This window comes from Lepisosteus oculatus, chromosome 8, assembly GCF_040954835.1.
Source record: "Lepisosteus oculatus isolate fLepOcu1 chromosome 8, fLepOcu1.hap2, whole genome shotgun sequence".
In the NCBI taxonomy this organism is placed as follows: domain Eukaryota; kingdom Metazoa; phylum Chordata; class Actinopteri; order Semionotiformes; family Lepisosteidae; genus Lepisosteus; species Lepisosteus oculatus.
This window is the reverse complement of record NC_090703.1, coordinates 13416236-13438614: the sequence shown is the minus strand read 5'-3', so window position 1 is coordinate 13438614 and position 22379 is coordinate 13416236. Positions and strand designations below refer to the sequence as shown.

At 37.7% G+C, this 22379-nt stretch overlaps 1 protein-coding gene across 1 annotated transcript; it reads right to left on the bottom strand.

Moving 5' to 3' along the window:
• Positions 1-16646: 16646 nt before the first annotated feature.
• LOC102698281 (prostaglandin E2 receptor EP2 subtype-like) lies at positions 16647-22051 on the bottom strand. The gene is made up of 2 exons (XM_006632487.3): positions 20640-22051; positions 16647-17079 (listed from the first exon to the last, which is right to left on the bottom strand). Exons 1-2 carry the CDS (start codon positions 21462-21464, stop codon positions 16783-16785), a joined length of 1122 nt encoding a protein of 373 aa, XP_006632550.1. The 5' UTR covers positions 21465-22051; the 3' UTR covers positions 16647-16782.
• Between the last annotated feature and the right edge of the window lie 328 nt (positions 22052-22379).

Here is a 22379-nt window from a genome sequence, read left to right as displayed (position 1 = left end):
CTTACACTTATATACTATACACTTATTTATATTTCTGGACACTCCACTCAAAGCGCTTTACAGTTAATGGAGACTCCCCTCCACCACCACCAATGTGCAGCATCTACCTGGATGATGCGACGGCAGCCATAGTGAGCCAGAACGTTCGCCACACATCAGCTATCATTGGGGAGGAGAGCAGAGTAATGAAGCCAATTCATAGATGGGGTTTATTAGGAGGCCATGATTGGTAAGGGCCAATGGGAAATTTGACCAAGACGGTGGGATTACACCCCTACTCTTTTTGAGAAATGCCCTGGGATTTTTAATGACCACAGAAATTCAGGACCTTGGTTTTATGTGTCATCCAATGGAGGGCGCCTTTTTACAGTAAAGTGTCCCCGTCACTATACCTCGGCATTAGGACCCACCTAGACAGCAGAGTGAGCGCCCCTTGCTGGCCCCGCTAACACCTCTTCTAGCAGCAACTTTAGTTTTTCATCAAGGTACTGACCAGGCTCAACCCTGCTTAGCTTCAGTGGGCTGCCAGTTGTGAGTTGCAGGATATGGCTTCTGGCTCATATAGAAGCCTGGTCACAGCTGGCTCATCATGTACAGTAACTCAGGCTCGGACCGCTGCTGTCTGAACCATGCGACTGCATTGCGAGTGTGCACACTTACTCTGTACTATTTCAGCCTCTAACATCGCCAGCGCAATGAACTGTTTTATTTTTCTTTACTGGACACACATTGTCAAACCTGAGCAAACAGTGCACCACAGCTTGGGGAATCCTGATCACAGATGACTAGTGACTTGACCCTGGTTCAAGCTGGATGATATGCATAGCAAACTGAAAGGGGCGAGCATTAAATAAAAGAATACTGAGGCAAGAGCAGGAATCACTTAGAAGGGTAAGTACAGTTGTGCTTTTAAAAAATTCACAATGTCTTTGGTTGGCTCGTCATCAAGGTGCACACAGAGTTTACTTTATATATACACCTTATATTTTTTATAGTACTGTAGCTGACAATTAGGCAGTATTCAGGGGTTTTACTATATTTACTTTTTAAGTATTTACTGTAAAATACCTCTGTGTTTATTGGTGCCCGAAGTTATTACAGACAGAAAAGACAGTTAATGGTCTGTGTAAAAGAAAATTCCAGTGCAGTTTTATATTTCCCTGTCATTTTATTGACAGACTGACTCACCAGTGGTAGTGATATCCCGGATGTGGGTAACTCACTGTGTTGGCAGCGGTCTTTCAATTTTCCACAGTTGCTTCTGCAGCACGCTTTGTTTTACTCACTCTGTGCTAGTCTACCGAAGAAGGATTCCTCCCTGATGATTAACAGTTCATTTGGTGCCATGGTACTTACCCAGTTCCAGAAAAGTAAAAATCGCTTGCACAAGTCGGTCAAAGCAAAATCAATATTACAACAGACCAAAAACCCCACAGCACCACAAAGAGAAAATACTGAAGTTAGCGACGTTACTTCCCCTTTGGCTGCCTTTATTACCGTATGTGGATGTTTCATACACTGTTGTAACAAGCCCATGGCCATATCGGTTCCTGTATATGAGGACTCTGAAGATGTGCAAGTTGAGGTGACATGTGTATCACTCCTCATGAAGGAGAAGAAATATTTATATTAATAAAGTTTTATACTAGTTCGTTTCATAGTGGGCCTCCAGCAGTCTGTTTTTAGTGCAACTTAATATTCAGTAAAATGACTTGCTCTTATTGAGATATATGGTAATGCTTTTTAATGTATCTTTATGTTTTTACTATTTCTGTGTATTTCCTTTGTAAGTCTTCTTATATAATAGACCACCCTTTTTTGTAATGTTCCATTTGGGCTTATCAAAATGAAGAACCATAATGAATGGTTGAGACATTATATATAATAAGTTATAACTGATCAATCTTTTTAAAAGTCTTCTGTTTCATTTGAGACTGAGACAAAAGTCTGTGTGTTTCTATTGACTTGAATCTGTCTTTCTATCCGAAGCAGCATATGCAGAATGAAATTCTGCATTCCCATTTGCCTTTCTCTCCATTTTTAATCAATTAAAAGGATACACAATTATAACACAAATTGGATTTGAGATTCTGATCATTGTTTTTTGTTCCAGTGAAAGTTACAGTAGGTTTTATTAAGAAAATGGCAGATGGCTCCTACTCCAAAAAATAAAATTATCCTTGTAGCCAGTGATTCCTTATGTTGAGATTCCACTGGAAGCTGATGCTAATTAGGGAGGGACAATACTAGGATTCCATGAATGGGCTGTGATTTAAAACAGATGGCCTCCACCTGTGAAAACCTGCGTCATAGATACAGAGTAATAAATATAGATGGCTAAGTTCTCACATTAAACACGAATAATCATGCTATTCTGTTGTGAAGATGTTTGACAGCTGACACATGATTTATGTCATGATGAGAACCATGTCGAACTGCACTGTGCTAATGTCTCTGGCTCCTAGACTCAAGCTCTGACTTCAGAGTTGAGGAAGTAACGGTTAGCCTCCAATCTGATTGAGCATGTTGTCTCAATATAATTGTAAGTGACCACAGGGAAGACATGGTCCTCTCTGTGAAATGGTTGTCTTCCGCCATTAATGGGAGGGGGTGGGATCCGAAACTAATTGCTTTTCTAGAAATCCGAATACCAAAGTGCTCTTGAGAACAAAATGGAAAGTAAATGATATTCTTTACAGCTCTGGATTGGAACATTGACAGCTGGTTTCAGATTGAATCTCGCACCTGTTGTGGAAAAAAAACATCTTGGCTGGAAATGTTGAAAAGTAGCTCATTTGCTTGGTCTTGTTGGTGTTACAATATACCACTGTTTGGTCATCAGACTTATAAAAAACATTTCTGTCACTTTTTCATTTATGAAGCCCAGTTAAAATATCAGTTAGCATTGGTATTCAGTGCATTTCAGCATGGAAGTATTGTGTTATTAAGTATAGCACAGACATATTGTATATTGGCACCTTCATGCAAATATTACTGTATTAGATAAAGAATTCCAGTGAAATAGATTTTAAGAAACACTGTAATATGAAACCTTTTTTTTTGGCAAAGATATTTTGTTTTTGAAAAACTCTGAAGGTCCTTAAGCTGGAACCATTCCCACAGGATGTTTAGTATGTGGGTCAATAACTAAAGCAGGTGTATTAGAATACAATAGCAGTGCAACTGGCTACTTGACAGAAGTTTCTTCTAGGCGTTTTTGCTGTTGCTGTGGATTGAACCTTTAACAACAGAATTCAGGTAAAAGGTTCTTTGGCCTCAGCTCATTTTAAAATCAGTGAATAGTAAAGAGTCATTTTCTGTCACTCAGCATGCAAAAATACTACTCCTAGAACTAGTGCTAGCTTTTCCTAATTTTGGCTATTTTGTTGAGATATGGTAATATGAAATGGTATGGAAATGAGCAACAATGCATTGGATGTTTTTGTATTTTTTCTGTTTTCTGTGGGACACATACAGTATGGTTTTACCCTCAGTGAAACACAGAACAGTGTGCTGTTAAAAGGTATTAAAAACCAATGCCTCAATATGTCTCATTCCACTGAGTCTGGGTGGAAGTTAAATGTTAACTACAACTACAAAGGCTGTCTCCATAAGTCAAGTCACATTAAACTGTTGTGTACGTACAATAAAGTTCTAATGGGAAAAAAAAGAGAAGTACAGCAGTACATTTAGATGAAGTGCTTTAAGTGTCCAGTGGATTGTGGATCTAAGATAAAATATAAATGAGTCAAGATTAACCCAAGTAACCATAGACCCTCTGTGCAGAAGGAATATGTCCCTCTGTTTTGAGAATCACAGAAATATCACTCTGAATAAAATCCACATCCACTCCCTCTGAATCCCTTATTACCCTGACATCTTCGAGAACCTGCAGAACTGTTTTTCAGTTCCCAACATTTTTGGAAAACGTTTAAAAGTCAGTTCCTTCCACAACTGACTGGATAGATTTACCAGACATTTGGCTGCTTGACCCTCTTGTCTCCTTATTAAAAAGCCCAGCTTGCTGTTTTTTGTAGACTACTAAAAATTTTATGTTCTTTTTCCTCCAGATACTGTATGTCAAGTCTTGGCAATTTGCAAAAGGATCTTCAATGTCTATTCTGGCTTAATAGAATAATTGTCTGTGAGATTAAATGCCAATAAATGGTTGACTGTGCTACTAGAGAGTGCCCTGGATGCAATTCTGTTTCTATAAAATTCATTTTAATTACCACTATAATTTTAAAAGTGTTTATACAGACATGTTTGTTCATATGGCACTGATTAGAAAATTCCTGTAATCACATGTTGTTCAAGGTTTGTAAAAATAAATTTAAGAGTGTGTAATATTTTCTTGAGACATATGAGGTAATCAGTCAATTCCTACTCTCCTCACAAAATGTTTTTTAAATAAGTAAATTGCTACACAGTATTTCCAGACTTTCACACTCGGCTACGGTCCTATAATAGCTTACAGATGTCTCTTTACATAGTGAAGTTAACAAGCATCCAATTGAGGTGTTACTCATTTTAAAGCTCCTGTCCTTTATTTCCCTGACTTTTTTTTTACCATACCAGCACGAAAAAAAGGTTTGCACCCTCTTAGCAAATAACTGAAAAGTAAATAGTCAGCATATCAAATGCTAGTTGGATTCCCATGCAAAATGATTGAAGAGCCTTTTATGCAACACATATTAAGACCAACATAGAATAAGAAAAAAATGACTTTTGTGTTCTACAATTCTGAGTGATTTGTTTTGTGCAGATCATAAAAAAGAATCAATGCACCTCTTGCTGCAATTTTCTTAATACAGTATCTCAAATATCTAACATGATTTGTGATATCTCCGTCCTGTGGTTGGTTACTTCCTTCTATGTTCTCTGTAGGAGAGAAATGAACAGTGAGAAAGTTGGTCTGACCAGCAGGAGTCCCAGAGACTTTCCTTCATTATTTTACTGTTTCATGAACAGAGCCACCATGGTCAGCCATCTCACAGTTCCTGTTTGAGCAAGAGAAATAAGAAACAGCTTTCAAAATCATTCTACAAATGCAAAACCTTTTCCTGTGATACTGAGTCCTTGGTCCTTTCCACAGTAGTTAGCAGCCTAGGTCGATGATGGCATCTCTACAGGTGTTTGAGAAGTTCTGTATACCTGTACTCTTTGTGAATGGAGGGATCTACAGTGCCAACATGTATATTTTACCAAAATCCTATGTAAAATTAAACATTTATCTAAATAAATATTTGAATATTGTAGTGGAGGTCTTTTAAACCTTTGAGTTTTCACAGTAATGTTTTTCTGAATAATTTTAAATAGCAAAAAGACTGAAAATCAAATCATGAAGAACAAGATTTTCCAGTAACTACTCCTGAGGAGTAAACACAACTGAAGTGCTTATTTTTGCTGGGAATATGTTTAAGCCAGCCCAGATATCAAACAAGTTTTAACAAACAAGTGTAACAAGGCTGCTCCTACTATTACACTACATCTGATTATATTGTCAGTTGTAATGTCTGAACTATTAAAGTAAAATGACAATAGTCAATCACTTTTACAATTTGTGGTAGGCTTATGCAAAGCATGGTGCATTATTTTGTAACACTTGAGAAATCCAAGCATATTACGTAACACAGCACGCAGTCATTATCCAAATACTAAACAGTAATTATGTGCAGACAAATGCATGCATTTTACAGAGACATTCTGAGAGTAATGATAAATCAAAGCAATAATTTTTATAGTGTTTTGTGATGTAGTCATCACATATTTCAGTTCTTGGCATTGCTAATTTGATGCAGTGGTTGTCCGTGAAAATGATCAAAATTCACAGAATGTGGTTGTGAGTAAAGGTCTAAGACTAGGAAGTTATGATAAAGATCATAGGGCTGAAGTGTCAGGAAGTGGGTTGATTCTAATTTCTGAGATTTCCCCAGAACTGGGTTCTCATTGCATAGTTGCACTGAATCAAGGATGCTTACACGATCCATCTACTGTGTGGTGAATTTAAGGGATTAATCACGAGAAAATACTAAAAAAACAAAACCTCTGAAGTGTTAATACTTTATGTGCCACTGAGAACATACTTTAGGTAAAGGATCTGGTCATGCATTCTAATCTGAACACCACTATGCATGCCACACAGTCACCACAAGAGGAAGGTTCTGAGATTTTCCCTGTCAGGGTCATCTTGTTGACTTCATAAACAAAGAAGGGTGCTACAGTTCTTGAGAAGCTTGTTCCCTGGGGACCTGAAATGGGAAGTCTCCTTAGCTTGGGGAGTTCTCACAGACAAAACTTCCAGGAAATTGTTGAAATACTGTGAAAATTCAAAACCACGCAACTCATTATTTCAAGTTGGGAACTCTCCCGGCATGTATTTTAATTCTTCCTGCCTGAGGGATGTATGTGGTTAAGGGGCATTACCTGCTAAAAATAGACTTTAGCTAGGTTTATAATAGGATGTCAGTCTACATTCATTTCTTTCAGATTGAAAACTACATTTTGCAAGGAGACCAAATTATAATTATAATGTTTTACTGAATAGGCTGCATGTTTTGAAGTTGTATTAATTATTAGGATTCACTTTCAAACTTTTAAAGTTATTTTTGCAGTCTTAAGAATAGAGTTTATATCTTTTTATGTTGTCATCTGCTTACTAACACAGAACAAGATTGAAACACTGGATGAACCAATAGCAAAAAAGCAAAAGGCCTGAAAGAAACAAAAAACATTAGATTTAAAACAAATCTGAAGTCTTCATTTTACTAACCTAAATATGAAAGCTGCACAATAACTTAAATACTTTTAGCTTGGGGATCAAATTGATGTTGATCACATATATCCTGTATGGCATAAACATTTCTTGGGAAGATTAATATAATATGAACAATGAAATGAACACATCTGCTACACACACACAATGCAACAGATATTGTGAGGTGTATGTACTGTTCCCATGGCAGGAAGCAAATAGTGAAACAGTGCAAACTAAAATATATACAGTGCAATGGTACAGAGGACTACCTTGTAAATGACAAATATTATTCGGGTAAATCAAGAAATAATTGTTCCTTACTGTCACCTGACAAGCAACCAGGTTTGGCTCAAAAGTAAAGAAACTCCCAAACAGCAGTCTTCAATTGCAAACAAAACTGGATTTGTTGCCACCAACTCCCCTCCCCACAGGAGTACTCTATCTTTACTGAGTGCTCCCAGTCCCTTTTAAAGACCCTCCTATCCAAGGCCCATCGTCTTAAAGGGACTCCCTCACATTTTTAAACATACATTTAACAAAGATGGGCGATTTGATCAAAATAAAGTATTTAACCATCCATAAAAATCTTATATATTTTAACAGTGTCATGCTACAGTTATATATCCACTTGAACAAAACAAATAACCTTACATCTGTTATTTATAGATGGCTCACCAGTCACCTTTCCCTTTAAGATCATTTGTGGGATACTACAAACAGGAAAGGTGACTGGTGGCCATCTTGATCAACACATTACAATACTCCAGTGGGGGAAACACTGTAGTGATTTTAGGGAAACAAACAAGGTAAGTATAATTCACATTTCATTCTTATCACATACACACTCATAAACATACCAGAAGGGTAGAGGGTAATATTGGAGTATTTCATGTTCACACTTACATTTAAAATACATTTCTCCCAACTTGATTTTTTTTTTCAGGTAGATTTAACTGCTTACATTTTATTGCACTGTTTCAGAACTGAGTTAGTTGTGTTATAAAAATGTGTTTTATTGGGTAAACATTCTCATTTTTGTCATTTGAAGTGGAAGCAGAAGTATAAGTACAGTCACAATTGGATGGTTCTTGTAACCCTACTCATAGACTGGCCTGAAATACATGGTAATTTCATTTTTCAGCTGACTGAACATTTGCATAAAGAAGATAGATTATTAAAAGCAGATGCATTTGTTTCAAGAATGTATCTTCTGAACGGAATTGTTTGTTTTGGGCTCATATTCTGTGTGGTTGGGAACATTTTCAAATCTGATGATTGGAGGTCTTCATAGACAGATTGTAGAACTGCTCAGTTTAAACCCCAGCTAGGGTTAGGGATAGCATTCCCACAGTACTTCAAGATTTTTTAACCTCATGGTTGTATTTTGAGCCCCATGTGAAATTTGGGACTAGTGATACTTTTCGCCTAATTAGATTTTTTTTTCATGATAGATGTGACTGCTTATATTTGAAAGCACATTTCGGGAATTGTAATTCCAAAACTGAGTCAAAATAAAAGTGTTAGGAAAACCAGTTCCATTAGGTAAATGCTCTTATTTTTGTCATTTAAAGTGGAAGCAGAAGCATAAGTAGGGTCAGAATTGGATGGTTCTTACAACCCTAACCCTAGGCTGGCCTGAAATACAAACCCCAGCTAGGGTTAGGGTTATTATTCCCACAGTACTTAGACATTTTTTAACCACATGGCTGTATTTTGGGCCCCAAGTGAAATTTAGGATGAGTGATACTGTATATACCACATTATCATCATAAAGAATGCCAAAGTTCTTAATTTTTTATAACTTTTTATTTAACAATGCAAAGATTTACAAATAAGACATATACACAGTAAAATAATGTACTGCTTCTATCTTTCATTTCACAATTAAATTATGTTTTTATATAATTACATTATACCAGCATAGATGGGAGGTTACTTATAGAAACACAGTCAGCAAAAACACATCAGATAAGCAACAATCCAGACAACAAGTTACGTCATCCTCTTTTACAGCACAGATTCAGGTCTCTATGGGGCCACAAACCCAATCCAGGCTTGGTATTTGCTAAACCTCTTCGCCTGTAACCTAAGAGAAAGGACGATCTTTTCCATTATATAAAACTCCTTCATTACATTGTTCCACTGTTCTGGAGTTGGGGGCTCTTTAGTAAACCATTTTTTTCAGGATAGTTTTCTTAATGGCAGCTAAAATAATTCCTGGTACTGTATATATCTGTCCTTTACTTCCAAGTAGTCCAAAGTAAGATTATCCAAATACATAACAGAATTCAAGTGGTATGTCTAGGTTTACTCTGCTAATAAGATCTAAAAGTATGAATTTTCAATATTGTTTAGATGTATTTCCGGGCATGACCAGAGTAGGTGTAGATGACTTGCTGCTCGCTCTCCTCATAACCTCCAACATGGCGTACTGCTTCCTTTTCATTTTGCTTGAATTTTAGAACTGATGATAAATGAGCCAAGTTTCTCCAACAGAAATGTCTCCAAACTTGTGAGCTAGTGGAGCTGTGTTGAAATCTGCATATGTTCCTCCATTGTTCTACAGAAAGTGTTTTAGCATGTTCTTTTCCCCAGTTTATTTGAATATATTCTTTAATTGCCCATTATTTCTGTTTGGTAGTTAGTAGTTAATTGATCCCAGGATCTCATCCAGCCAATCCAGGGTGTCAACTTCAACAACAAGGCTGGATAGCTTGTTCCTTACTTCCAGTTGTTCACCGTTTTAAATGCACATCCACTTGTGTCCTCATCACTGGGATGATTTTGTCAATGCCTTTGAGGATTTAACATATTTGTACGAAGTCCCCTCGTAGATATTTCTGTTAAAACCTAAAAAGGTTCAGTTTCTTCAGGCTGTCAGTGTAGGACATTCTCTTAAGGCTCTTTAAAATGTGATATGTCTGGGAAATGGTCATAACTCACAGAAACTGTGGTTCCGAGTAATCGTTGTGTATAATAATACACATAATAACATTGTTGGAATATCTTGTCCAGTGGCAACCAGATACAGAGGGCTTGTGGCATAGAGATAGTTCGGAGGTTATCCTTTAGGAGAAAGGATTAAACATATTTTATCATTAAGATTTATATTTAATAATTATGTGCAGCAAACATTTAATACTGCTAGCTCATTCACAATTCCTGCAGAATGAACTAGTTTTTAGTATAAAAGACTAAAATGGGAGAGTAATCTCAAAGCATGTTAATGAACAATTTATTGTTAATCAACATAATTAAATAGATGCATTATGTTATTAATATAAACAGCATTGAAAAGGGGATATATTTTTCTCCAGTATTTCTTCATATTCTAATTTCTGCTAATATAATGGGTGCTTGTTCTCATCTCTGTGCTGACGTTCTGATGAAATGGCCTACTAGGTTTCTAAAATAATTATTTACTATGTAATGTACTGTATATGTATATACTGTATAAGTGCTGCAATTTTCAGTGATGTTTTGTTGCTTCCACTCAAAATAGAATGTACAAAGAACTTGCTTATGAAAGCCAAGGAATACATTAGTAGGCTGCAATTTGGGATATCACCGTACTCTCGAATGAAATGACCCAATCATTAAGGCAGGCTTGGCCATGTGTAACTATGTAACTGAGTCACCGTTGTATGATTTATATTGGCTATTATTCTGACCCAGAAAGCAGAATCAATTTGAATCCTTTACATAGTGAAGATTTTTTAATCTATTGCAAAAAATGTTTATACGCCTCTCCCATAATTCTTTAAAACCACCGGAAACAGTGACTGATTCGACTGCTTTCTTGTGTTTTGAGGCTGTTTCCGACAGTCTCCACTCTCATGCTGAGGACCGCGCAGCTGTTTCCCTTCCTTTTCAGGGTGAACGGTTTTGACACCACCAAAGGTTTACAAGGATGGGTCAGGTCAATGCAATAAATAAGAAGTCAGTGCAGTCAAGTCCCATTGAAGTGTTTCCTCTCCCAATGTCGATTGCCCTGGAAAAAAAATACTCCTAATGAAAACAATACGTTCTTCCTGCAAATGTGAATGGAATAGGGAGGGATGCTTGCAGATAATAATGTGTGAACAGCATATGGAAAAGGAATGATGGAGACCACCCAGTCACTGACAATACCTAGAAAACATGATTCAGTATTCAGGCAGTTTGGAGAGCTTTGTTTAACACTTCTCGATGAAACAAAATGAATTGTTTAAAAATAAAAGCATTGAACTGTACTCAAAAGAAACAAAACAGAAACCGAGAGCCCAAATAAAAAAAAATGTCAGCCGTTTGTGATTCTTTCTTTGTGCCTTTTGGAAAATTGTCACATCATATTCTTTCTGTCGCTGAGGTGTTTAAAAAAATGCACCCCTGCAATTTGAATCATATAAAACACAAGTATCCACTCACAAACACAAAAAAACAAAGTCAATGGAAATGATACTTTTAAGAAGTTAAGAACAGGTCAACAGGCCATTTGACTGATCTAGCCCATTTGGTAGTTAGTAACTGATCCAAGCTCATCCGCTATATCTTGAATGAAGCCAGGGTATTGGATTCAAAAAGATGGCTTAGTAGTTTGTGCCATATGCACACAACCTTTTGGGTAAAGAAATGCCCAAATGCACTTCCACATAGATTCCATTTGTGTCCTGTGGCTCATGTTTCACTGATCATTCAGAAACCCGGTCCGGTGGGTTGACATCATCAGTGCCTTTGTGGATTTTGAGTACTTGTGTCAGCACCCCTGGCAATTTTCTCTGTTCAAGGCTAGAAAGGTTCAGTTCCTTCAGTCTATCAGTGTAGATCATTCTCTTAAGCCTCAGAAAGTACTGTATATGGTTGCTCTTCTTTAGACTGATCCCAGAGCAGCAATGTCTTTTCTGTGTTGTAATGAACACATTTGGGCATACTTGAAATAAAGCCTTAATTAAACACATTTAACATAATGTCTGTTGAAATACAGTAAATTTTATGCTTTTAACCATATATCCTTGAACTTTATTTGCCTTTTTGATTGCTTCTCGAGATTGTCTAAAAAAAGTAAATGACATGCCAAAGACACAAAGTCTTTTCAGTTAGTCTCTTCTACTGCTCTGCTCAGTGTTTCACATTTTGTATTTATCTAGTGTATTAAAAGATGAAGGAAAGGGCTATGAGAAGCCTGAAGGCATACAGAGTAAGATTATCACATCGCTCTGTGCCCTTCAGCACGGTGCATGTCTGCGCTATGAAACAAAGAGACCAGTTATATAATTTTAATAACATTTAAAAGCTTAATACTCTCATCAGCAGCTGTACTGAATTCTCATTACTGTCAGTTTCAGAATGTTTTAGTTGAGTAGCAGGAACATGCCCAAAGGCATCTTTGTTGCGTTGTATAACAGAAATTGTTAGCAGAGCAAAACAAGTATCTTGAAAAGGATGTTGCTTCTACTTGCATTCATGTGTGGGTGGGAGTATACAAAGATATGAAACTTTCAGGAATTTTAAGTCTCGGTCCCTCGTGGTGTTCCTGCATTAGCCTTTAGCATGTTGTGTTTGGCTTTCCTGGTTTTACTTTAAAAAAGACTACTTGGTTTTCTATCTTTGAGGAAACAACAGGTACACATGTCAAATTCCAGCGATCAAGAAACTTGAACATTCATTTAATAAAGACACTGTAATTGAACTGTAATTAGGAAATAGATGCTTTTGAACACTCATTATTGAACACTGATTACAGAATAGACATTCTTGAACTTTATGTTACAGATGCATATGAACATTCATTATAGAACATTAATTATTAAATAAACATTCTAGACCATTCATTATGGAACAGATATATATATATATGAATATTCATTTTAGAACATTATTACAGAATAGACACTCTTGACCATTAATTACAGGGTAGCAACATACAGCTGTATGACTTATGGGAAAGGAGGTAGTTACTTTCCTCTCCTGTGACCCCAAAGGGACTTTAATCATGTGAAACATAACTTCTTCCCTGCAGTGGGACGCTTACAATAACAGAAGCAGTAAAGCTTCTACACAAAGAAATTTCATTTGATCTGAAGGCAAAATTCCCACAGACAGTAGTATTTAAGTGCATTCAGATTTATGTTTATTTAAGGGAATTAAGCTGTTACTTATTTAGATTGTATATATATTTCAGAGATGAATTATTTCTAAAAACAAAACCATTTGTCTCTCTGCACTTGCTTTGAGATCAGGTCATTTGAAAAGACTGAATTTAAAACATAAAGAACAGTTTAATTGTTCCAAGGATGACTCAAGTCAAAGGCCAGAGTTGGTAATGACTGCTGTCCTAAAAACAATACATTTACTGTCTGTTATTTGAATAATTAAATGTCACGTCACCACGTTTACATAGAATGAGAATTGAAAAGTAGTGATTTTTTTGTTTTGCGTGGCATTAATCATACTCTAAGGCTTTATTAATAATGTGACATAACAAATTGTTATCTGTCTCATAAGCTTACTATCGGTAGGAGATTTCAGAACTTTGTTCATAATACTTGCTTGGGCATGTACAAACACAGCAATACAGGAATGCTGCTTCTATCTGATTATAAAAGCAGAGTTTTCAAAACCTATTTGAAATATGAGTACACCTTGCAGGTCAATCTACTGATTTTGCACCAGGCTACTATTTCTTTTACTTCAGCTTTAGCAGACATTAATCTTGAGCATCTTGAATTACCACAGTATCCATCTAGAAACAGATTCATATCCATCATATCCAGCTTCTTGGAAGTGATGTTAAACAATGAAAAGTTCCTTTGAGATTTTAATAAGTAATCTGTACATAGAGACAAAAATAATTTAATTAATCACTTTGAAAAGTGGAACTCCACCTTAACTTTTTTAAAGAAAAAAATATTTGTTATCAATTGAAACATCAATATATAACAACAAAAACTGAATTTGGTACATTATTTCTTATTTTCAATTTATAAAATTTCTTACACAAAAGTTCAACAAAGGACACCAAGAATAAACAATATACAAACACGTGGATGAATCACATTGTTCTAAGGTTCAGTGCAAATAATGATAAGCATATATCAGTAATATGTAACTTACAAGTCACATTAAACATCACAGATGGGCCAAATTTGAATTAATTTATGATGTTGGTATTGCCTTATCTGCATTCACCTATGCTCAATCAGGGTTTGTTTTTCAAGGTAACGTCTATTTGTTTTATACATTTATAGTCAATCCTGATTTATGATAAATACTCTTGCTGCACTAATCTCTGAGGTTAATCCTGGTTTTATTTTGACTTTATAGTGTTTTGCATATCCATACCTGAAATAATACAAAAAAGTCTATTGACTGAGTATCTTTCTGTGGCTGATTGTTGTGCAACACTTGAAAGTGCGTGACTGCAGATCCCTGCTGGAAATGTCTGTATTATGCAACTTTCATTAGACACACTCAGGCTCATCCAATAAAAGCCTCCTCCAGTTTCATGTCCAGACTGTGCCAGGTGGCACAAAAGGCAGGGAATCTCCAGTCTTGGTGAAAAATAGGTTCAGTGTTGCTGGCTAATCAGTAGCCTACAATGCAACAGAGTGCACTGTACTGGCAGCTTGCCTGTGATCAAATACTGTTGGTGGGATTTTTCATCCTCTGACTGTACATAACCTAATCACAGCCCAAAAATATTCAGCCTGCTGATACTTCCTCGAGGAGGCATGTACTGTATGCATCTAGAAGTGACTCTCGTCATCTCGTTTCAAAAGACAATACTCTAAAAGGGAATACAAAAGGGGAAAATGTTGCTAGTCCAAAATGTACTACAAAGTAATAAAATAATTTGCCTGAAGTTTAAGTAAAGCTTAAGGCTCTGATCTAAACTTAATAATCCTGAATCTTCAGACTCCTCAAGGCATATGCTCAAATACACCTCTGAGGCACAGACCTGCATTTTACTCCAGTTAGATCTTGTTTTGTCACTGTGTTGGTTTTGGACTCGACACCTTGTTTTGCAGTATAAGGGCTGAATTTGTCCCATTTTTTAAATTTTGCAGAACATTTCTTGGACATGCACCCTTCTTTCACAAGTGTCTTTGAAATTTTGTTAAAGGAAGTCTTAAGCCAAGAGACCACAAGGCTCCTTGTGCCTGAATGTTGCAAAATAATCTTATTCCTCTGCCATCCATCCATCTTCTTCCATCCATGTACAGCCTGGACAGGATACCAGTCCATTGCAGGGCAGACAGACAGTTTTCTTACAACTTTTGTTGACATGTTTGAGATGAAGTCAGAAGTATTACTGTATTATCTGTTTTTTTTTTTAAATTGAACAGACATTACTAACTTGGCATGTGTTTTCGAGGTAATACATTTTCAGCTCTTCTGTAGGAGTTTATCTATTCATCCTTGGATTCCAGGAATTTGAAAAGGCCAACAATGACATAGTTAATATTGTAATATTAGAACTAACTCCAGTTATAAGAGGCCACCTTTGCTCTTACTTTAAATGTACTGTATAAATTGGCATTCACAAACCATTTGAGAGCCCATTAGCAATTAACCTGCTCAAGGTAACATACTGAAACCATACATGAATGAAAACCTGGACTTGCACTGTCTAGTGAAATGGATATTTCCACCTGAGTACAAACTGCTACCTTCCTCTGTTATTAACAGTGCACAGCACATAATCTGAAATCACTCTCCAAATTTGGAATTTGTTAACAAACAGGACATCCTCTGAAACTGCACTGAAGGGAGACTCATTTGTGCACTTCTCTTGTTGTCTGATATACCCACTGTTTCACTGTATGTTCAGCAATGCCTTACAGGTGAGCTGGCACTGCCTGAAGGAGCAGTGCATCTCTAACTGAAGGCAATGCAAACTCACAGGCACCCAGCAACTGTCAGGGGCTATTGGTGTGTGAAACTGGAGCTCCCCCAGCCATAGGAATGCTCAGTCTATAGTGTACTACCAGATGGAGAGATCCAGTCACTGTCAGCTAACCTGCCAGGGCACAAGCCAGTGATGTCTGGGCTACAGAGCTCAACCTCCACTGTTAAGTGACTGTTTTTACTGGTTAAGCATCTTAGGGGGCCCTGACACAATGGTATTTCCAAAAAACAGTTCTGAATGCTGTTCTGAACCTCTTGCAGTAAACGAGTGGTAGCAAAACAGACTTGTGGGTGAAAATGAGAAGAGATTGGCTACAGTAGATGCAAAATTTAGAGGTTATTTTATCTCTGTTACTAATGGGATTGTGTCAAGTGCAGCTCTTCCTGCCCCTGCCAGGATTTGATCCCTCACAGGCTCCCACTCCCTAGACAGTGGATAACACCATCACGCCAAGAGACCAGGTCCTCCACCACAGGAGAATTCAGCACAACACCAATGGGGAAAGCGCCTCTACTCCACCCCTGCCAGGATCCAATCACAATCACTAGTGAGCCTAGAACAACACACTGTCACTTGACAGCCAGCAGAGAATTTAGCTGGACCACAAGACTGCCTGTGGCTGAGTCTCACACAGTTCAGATTTCAGAGGGAGGTGACATCCGCTTCTGTAGTTTGCTCGATGCACGGAGCCCCCTTACAGAGCAAGACATAGGACAGAAGTTTCACCACAGTAGACATACACATTTGAAACATTTTTCAAACATTTTCAAGTTGTACAGGTTGCATAAATAATTGGTTAAAGTATTAGCACTAAGATGTGTATTGTTTGATAAATGTCAGTTACTGTCCTTGAAGAACCCTTACGGTTGTATGATATATAGTGTTCAATTATACAACAGGATGTCTGACAATTGAATCCAGACTTTTATGTCCCTAATCTTATCTTTCAAAATGAATATCTCTTTTAACAATCTCAGCAGTGCTTTAATAAACAAAAAAGCATTATCTTGTTTTGGATTTTATGAATGGAATTTGTTCCTCTCTTAGATTTTGTTGTAATAGGTTTACAGTGCTCCAAGAAAGAGAGACAATATTTGTATATCCCTTTGTTTGATTATGGCTGGAAAAACCCTCATCATTAATTCAAAGCTCGGTTATGGATCTCGGACTTGAGAAGCACGTTGGTAGTTGTTGTGTTGTGCAGTGAAAGCTGGATATGTTTTTCCATCTCTAGTCCAGGCTTCAAGGTGTCGTTCCTCCTCTGACAAGCTTTGCCTCTACACAGTGCTGTCCTCAGGAACCGCAGCACTGAGGGACTCAGGATGATGAAAAGCCAAGGGTCAATGATGGAGTTAATGGACAAAAACCGCAGGGCAATCAAGTCAGTTCTGTGGCTTCCAGTTATCGACTGAGAAGAGTTAATGTAGACGCGGATCTATAAGAACATAAAAACATAAAAAATGTTAACAATGAGAAAGGCCATTCTGCCTATCTCGCCTGTTTGGTAGTTATTAGCTAAATGATGCGAAGATCTCATCTCAGCAGAAAGGAGCCAGGGTATTGACTTCAACAACATGGCTGGGTAGCTTGTTCTATACTCCTACAGCCCTTTAGGCAAAGAAGTTTTTTCTGTTGCTGGTTTTAAATGCACAAAAAGAGATTAAAAACGCAGTCTGTCAAATACTTTCTGGACCTACTGGACTCTTAAAATAGCTCTTTCCTTTTTTGAAACAAAAATACATATCCAGTGGTTTCTCCAAAAGATGACCATCAAAATGTCTGTTTTTTCCATGGGATTATGAAATTATCTGCGTTCCTAAAATGTATGTGTTTGAGAAGGAAAAATAGAGACAAAGATATGCAGTATATAAAGATGCTGTTTCCTTATGATGACCTCGCAAACATTTCCTCCTCTACAGAAATTATGTTTTTATTTTACTCACAACTCCCTTCTTTGTGCTACTTTTTATCTAATCTAAAAACTTTTTTCTACATAATGCAAATGCCTTGTTACTTATTGACAGAAGCTACATGTCAGTCCTGTCAAAACAACACACAAAATCAAGTTTCAGCAAGAGACTCTCAGTGATGTGGATCCATTTGATGCATGTGAGCAACCCCTCCTTTCTTGTCCTCCAGATGACCATTAAATGGGTAGGCACAAGAGCCATGACACAATATATCTCTTGTTTTTTCTCTACAAAGTGTTGTCTTTTATACATGCTTAGACACTCATGAAAACAGTCATCAGAAATGCAAGCTTTTCTTTAAGTGAGCTTTCTATAAGTTATCTTTGCAAATATTACATTCTTTATTATCTCTGATACTAAAAAGCTTCCATAATGTTTTGTTGAAGTTACACAACTGTCTAATTTTGACAAGGGTGTATCTTAGAATATATCTCATAAAACAATGTAATACCGTACAGGAAAAAAATATCTTGAATTCCTTATAGCTAGTATTTTGTGTTACATCTTGCATGCATGCTGTAATCTCTTCGGAAATGAGTTTTTCCAGTTACATACAGTATTCCGAGGGCTTCCTTCAAATGTCAATCAGAGCTTTCTCTTTCTGATTTTGTTTGATACACTCTCACAGAACTGAAGACAAAACTGAGGGCTCTGCTCTTAATATTGTAGCACCCACGTGCTACAATATGCGCACACAAGGTAGGCTGGGAACGGCGGCTGAGGGGCCCGTATATAGTGGGACGAGGGCTGGAGACGCTCTCTTCCCTCTTGTGTCTGTGTAGGTGTGGTGCAGTGCTATATCTCCCCTGGTTCTCTGTGTGTAACCCCCCTCAGCGTCTTTAATAAATGTCCTGCCAAACTGTGCCAGGGCCTCCAGCCTGTTTCTTTCCGTCTGCGAACCCTGGGAGCGTTAAATTGGTGTCAGGAGTGGGACGGAGAGGAGCAGCACGGTAAGAGGCTCGGCACACGGTGAGAGGCCGGGGCACGGAGAAAGGCCCACAGGAGCCCGCAGAGAGGTCCCCGGCAGCAAAGAGCCCCGGTAACGGAGTGGCCCGGTGCGCAGAGAGAGGCCCAGTGGGGCTCTGGGAGAGAGGCCTGGTGCGTGGAGGGAAGCCCAGTGGGGCTCTGGGAGAGAGGCCCAGTGGGGCCCTGCTGGTGTGGCGGCAGCCCTGACGACAGGCTCCTGCCTGCTCAATTTTTTACAATTTTTGGGTCATTGAGTATCCTGTATATTCTCACGGGAGAGGTGGGCATGGCACATCTTGCCATTATGCAGCTTTATTATGAGTCACTACTCATTGACAGAAGAATTTCCTAAGGTTGTGTCTAGGTCTTTCCCAACTCAAATCTGGTGCGATTTTGTGCTGTATTTATTCCAATAGACAAAGCTTAAAGCCACACATCAGTGGAAACCATTTTGTCCTAAATGTACTAATATAACCATAACATGGGTATCCTCGAACTGCAAGTCTGATTTTCTCAACCAAATTACAGTTGCACCACATTTGGGGATGACTCGTTAATTCACCCTTCACAGCCATCAATTGTTAGCCTTTACTGTTTAAAACCTGAACACAAGTCCCTTTATTCTTTAGTTATCGTTTCGGATTAAAAATCTCATGTTGATTGGAAGCCAAAGTAAGTGTAGGTAAATTAGGTAAAATGTAGGTGTAGGTAAAATCTGATAAATTAATTTCAAAGTAAATAAAACATAAGATTATAATGTCACAAATTGCACATCGAGTAACTAGTGACCAAATACACTCCCAAAGCCATTTTATAAAATTTAGGAGAGAATCTGCACTCACAGTGATATTCAACAGTTTGTTCCATAAACCCACAACCTTCATCATCAGATTGTCTCTAATTCTAATCATACTTAATTACCTTATAATGTAGAGTATTTTTTATCTAATCTCCCACTGTAGTATACCAGTTCTAGCAGCAGCCAAATGGAGGTGTACAGAATGGCATACTCTTGGTCTTTAAGGAGATAGGTGATCATATTAATAAAACAGCAGGTGCCAGGGCAGTACTGCATGTATTCAGGATTTAAAATATCTCCCTCAGTCCCTTTCCAAGTTCAGATTGTTCCAATCCAAAAACACTGGAACTGACATTTTGTGCAAAATCCTGTAATTTACGGTATTTGTAAGTTAATTGTTAAAACAATGAATACACGCACCAACTAACAGCCCCTTGTATTGTAAATTGGATGTTGATGTGTTGGTACAGTATTTTGAAGCCTAACAAATTAGTAAGAGCTTATTTGAAACCCTCACAGGATAACCAAAAGATTACAGTATTCTTTTCTCATGGTCATGTTGGTTGAAACTCTTTATTTCTCTCTATCTAAAAATGTAATGTTCATACAGTACACAGTAGTATAAAACAAAGTAGATATCTGGGGCTGCAGTTTGTGGTTTATTAGTAACAAACTGATAACTAGTAGTATAATGCTTGTTTATGTTACAAACGTTGCCATTTATGTTATTTGTATTTATTGATATGATTTATTTGTATCTTTATAGATACTGGTTAAAATGTATCTGATTTTGGTGCACTGTTTAATTGTTCGATTAATTTGAATAGCTTAATATCAGCTGTCAGCAGAATTGCTTACTTGAATTGTATAACTTAAAATCTAGAACTTAAATCTGGGAAGGAAAAACATTATAAGCCAAATTAAATTTTGTGTGTTTTCGATTATTTTTTAAAGGAACTACATAAAGAAATCAACAAAACTCAGGGTCATGTGTATTCATATAATGTCTGTAACAAAGAATGAGAATATTAAGGATGCAAATAATGTAGGAGCAGAAGAGCATTGGATATATTTATCTTCACATCTACTCACCTGGCTACTCAAAAAGATTCTCACAATTCATTATTCAGCACCAGGGTCAATTTAACAATATTTAAAGAAAAAGAATTGAGAAATTCTGCATATAAATTGAATGTGGCTGTACTCACTGACAAAACTCTGGTGTTGCCTTTGTTGAGGAAAGCAGTGTTAGTGTCTTACCGTCAGAGGCAGGGAGCAAATGACGAAAGCCACGGTTATGAAGACAAGAAGAATGAGATGCTCTATTTCTTCAGTCATGGATGGAGACCTCCTGTCCTTTCTGCTCCTCTTCTCTACGGATCCGCGGTTTACTTTGTGTCTCCGGTGCATTAGTACCAAGTGGTAAATGACAGACACGTTGCAGGTCACGATGGAAATAACTAGCAGGAGCATAAGGGTGGCGTACAGGATGGCGTACACTTTATCTTGGAGGCTTTCGGGGTTCATATTAATAAAACACCAGGTGCCCGGACAGTACTGAACATATTTCCCAAACTTCATGAAAGGCAGTAAACAAAACACGATACAGATGAGGTATATGAAGGGGATGGAGATGTACCCACATCGTTTCGTGATGTGCCGTCCGTAGAAGTAAGGGTAGCCTATGGATAAACAGCGCTCCAGAGCCATGGCGAAGAGAATAGACAAAGTGGCTAAACTAAAGAATGTCATGCTGAAGCTAAAATAATTGCAGACAGTGCTGGTACCATTCTCCAAGTCCGTCTCATTTCTCCACATACTGACCAGAGTCCTGTTGGTAGCGTAAGAAGCGAGCACGAGTGGGCTGATGAAGCATGTTCCCATGAGGTCTGTTACAATCAATCCGGTGACCAGCACATGGAACAAGGATTGCCGCTGTCTGCTCTTGTGCTTCCTCCTGCGGATTTCCAAAAGGATCAAGGCGAGTACATTCCCGAGTACTCCGGCTGAGAACATGACAGCGCTGATGACCGGGCTCCCCGGCTCCACCGTTCTCCTGTCATGGCAACCATCAGGTGTCCCCATTTCCAAAGTAAATGTTTGGCTAAAACTCCTGGGATAAATATTCCTCTTTCACTTTTGTTTGAGATCAATAGCGGCAACATACCTGTGGTTGTTTGGTGTTTTCATTATTTTATAACTGTAAAAACTCGGAAGTATTGTATGGTGAAAAAGTCAAACGTGCGTCCACCGTTCGGTCTGTGTTGTAATCGCTGAAGTTGTACCGAAAACGCGCTACTAACAGGAAGCCGCGAGAGAAGAGGGATGGTCTTTCTCAAGCGAAGCAGAACCAAGGCTAGGAGTTTCTCCTTTATCACTTTCTGTTTGCAAAAGATGAACACACAAGCGTGTCTCCCTTGTGTTATTTGACGGTCAACTTGAATGCCAGAAAACAAGCGGTTTGAAGTTTTCGTTTTCCTTGAATTAAAGTAAAAAAAAATAGCAACTCAAAACAGTTATTTCCCGTTTCTCACTTTTACGTAGCATGAAACTAAAAAAAAGTTGTTTATAATATACGGAGCGTTAAGAGTCATGAGCCATGTGTTCCTCTCACGAAGATGTGGTGACGTTTTCCAGCTGTTGACACACCCTCTTAGAAAAGTTAAATGGAAAAATCTGGATATTCAAGATGCCTTCAATGTTCTCACCAACGTATCACAGTTCTCAAACTTAAATATGGAGAGTACAATTTTCCACAAACTGACAATTATAAAAAATCATGAGAAAATCACAGTATATTGTTTTGGACGCCAGTTATAATAAAATAATACACTATATATAATACCATGACCTCCTAGTTTAATGCAAAACAGAATTTTGGAATTCTGTTGTCACAGATTTGACTCATGCCAGATTTATAGTTCAGTGGCTAAACAGAGTTTGAATATGGAAAATACAATAAAAATCTTATATTCACAATTTAGAAACCAGGACATTCTT

What these genes read in the sequence shown, in the direction of transcription:
- LOC102698281 (XM_006632487.3), bottom strand. Translation starts at nt 21,464, where the DNA reads ATGGGGACACCTGATGGTTGCCATGACAGGAGAACGGTGGAGCCGGGG. An exon ending in TTTGCTCCCTGCCTCTGACG is followed by an intron (nt 17,080 to 20,639) that starts GTAAGACACTAA and finishes ATGTTCTTATAG; the next exon opens with ATCCGCGTCTACATTAACTC.